The sequence below is a fragment of the Carlito syrichta genome, unplaced genomic scaffold (genome assembly GCF_000164805.1).
Source record: "Carlito syrichta isolate Samal-C Ts95f unplaced genomic scaffold, Tarsius_syrichta-2.0.1 Scaffold130557, whole genome shotgun sequence".
Taxonomy (NCBI): domain Eukaryota; kingdom Metazoa; phylum Chordata; class Mammalia; order Primates; family Tarsiidae; genus Carlito; species Carlito syrichta.
In genome coordinates this window covers 1-1,331 of record NW_007074653.1, presented here as the reverse complement: position 1 = coordinate 1,331, position 1,331 = coordinate 1, and the positions used below count along the sequence as shown (strand labels likewise).

At 65.4% G+C, this 1,331-nt stretch overlaps 1 protein-coding gene across 1 annotated transcript in view; it reads left to right on the top strand.

Annotated features, from left to right (window-relative positions):
• The window catches only part of LOC103250530 (protein CASP-like), a gene marked incomplete at both ends in the record, with an annotated part of 7,649 nt that extends 6,841 nt beyond the window's left edge, over positions 1–808 (top strand). The window contains 2 exons of the mRNA XM_008049124.1: positions 283–339; positions 728–808. Coding sequence (XP_008047315.1) covers positions 283–339; positions 728–808 — 138 coding nt within the window. The remainder of the gene's footprint in view (positions 1–282; positions 340–727) is intronic.
• Positions 809–1,331: the final 523 nt, after the last annotated feature.

Below are 1,331 nucleotides of genomic sequence, written 5' to 3'. Positions count from 1 at the left end.
TCCCGGGGCCAGGTGAGGGGTGATGGGTGCCCGGCTCCCTCCCTGCTCAGGCGCAGAAGTCCTGCCCGCCCCCCCCAGGGAACTTTCCCACAGGACAGGCCACTGCAGAGGGAAGAGGGGCTCACAGAGGTCAGGGGGAGCCCAGAGCGTCCTACTGAGGGGGACTCGACACCCAGGGAGGCCCCTGGCCCACCCCTGAGGTTCTGCCGGAACAGCTAGGCAGGGTGGCCTGTGGCAGACCGGGGCCCCGGTGTCCTTTTCTCATTGCCCCTCCCCCTTCAGGAGCGGCAGAGAAAGTACCTGAGCCTGAGCCCCTGGGACAAGGCCACCCTTAGCATGGTGAGTACCCCCACCCCGCGCCCCACTGGGACAGGCCTGGGCCTGTCTCTGGACACCTCATCTCCTGCCCTCCAGCTCAGGCTGGAGAAGCCCCAGGAACCCCGCCGACCCCTCCCAGGCCCTGCCAAGAGTGGCCATGTGGCCCAGACCAGGTCTCCCCGCCTCTGGACAGCTCCTCCTGCCGTGGGGCTCACAGTGGGCTCTGGACCCAGGCTGCAGGGTGCCATTCCTCCGGACCCCGTGGCCCAGTTCTCCCACCTGAAGTGGCCACCCAACTGCCTGCTCCTCCCTCCCCTTCCTACCCTGGGACCCCTCCGGGGGAGCTGGGCACAGCCCTACGGAGATGGGTGAGGCCGGGCCACCCCACCCACCCCTTGGTTGCTCCCAGGGGCGTCTGGTTCTCTCCAACAAGATGGCCCGCACCATTGGCTTCTTCTACACCCTGTTCCTGCACTGCCTGGTCTTCCTGGTGAGTGTCCCGACGGGTAGGCCGGGGTGCCGTCGCCACGCCCCCGACCTCCAGGGCAGCAGAGACCTATGACGGTGGCCCTGCCCTGCGTCTGCCCCAACCCACACCCAGCAGGTCTAATGAACTCCCCAGAGGAACCCAGGTGGGCTGCCCAGAGCAGGGGCACCTTGGCGGATCCCAGCTGCAGGGGCACTCTAGTCAGTGGGCCGAGGACACAGAAAGGCCTAGGGATGCCTCGGTGCCTAACAAGTGGGGGAGAAGAGGGGTAGACTGTGTCCATGGAAGGCTTCAGGGCTTCCCACCCCCAGCCAGGCCACAGTCAGGATGTCCCAAGCTAGGCTCGGTAGCTCAGCCTGTAATCCCGCGCTTTGGGAGGCCGAGGTGAGTGGATTGCCTGAGCCTGTGAGTTCGAGACTCGCCTGGGCAACTTGGCGAGACCTCATCTCTACAATAAATCAAAAATTTAGCTGGGTGTGGTAGCGCATGCCTGTAGTTCCAGCTACATGGAAGGCTGAGGCGGAAG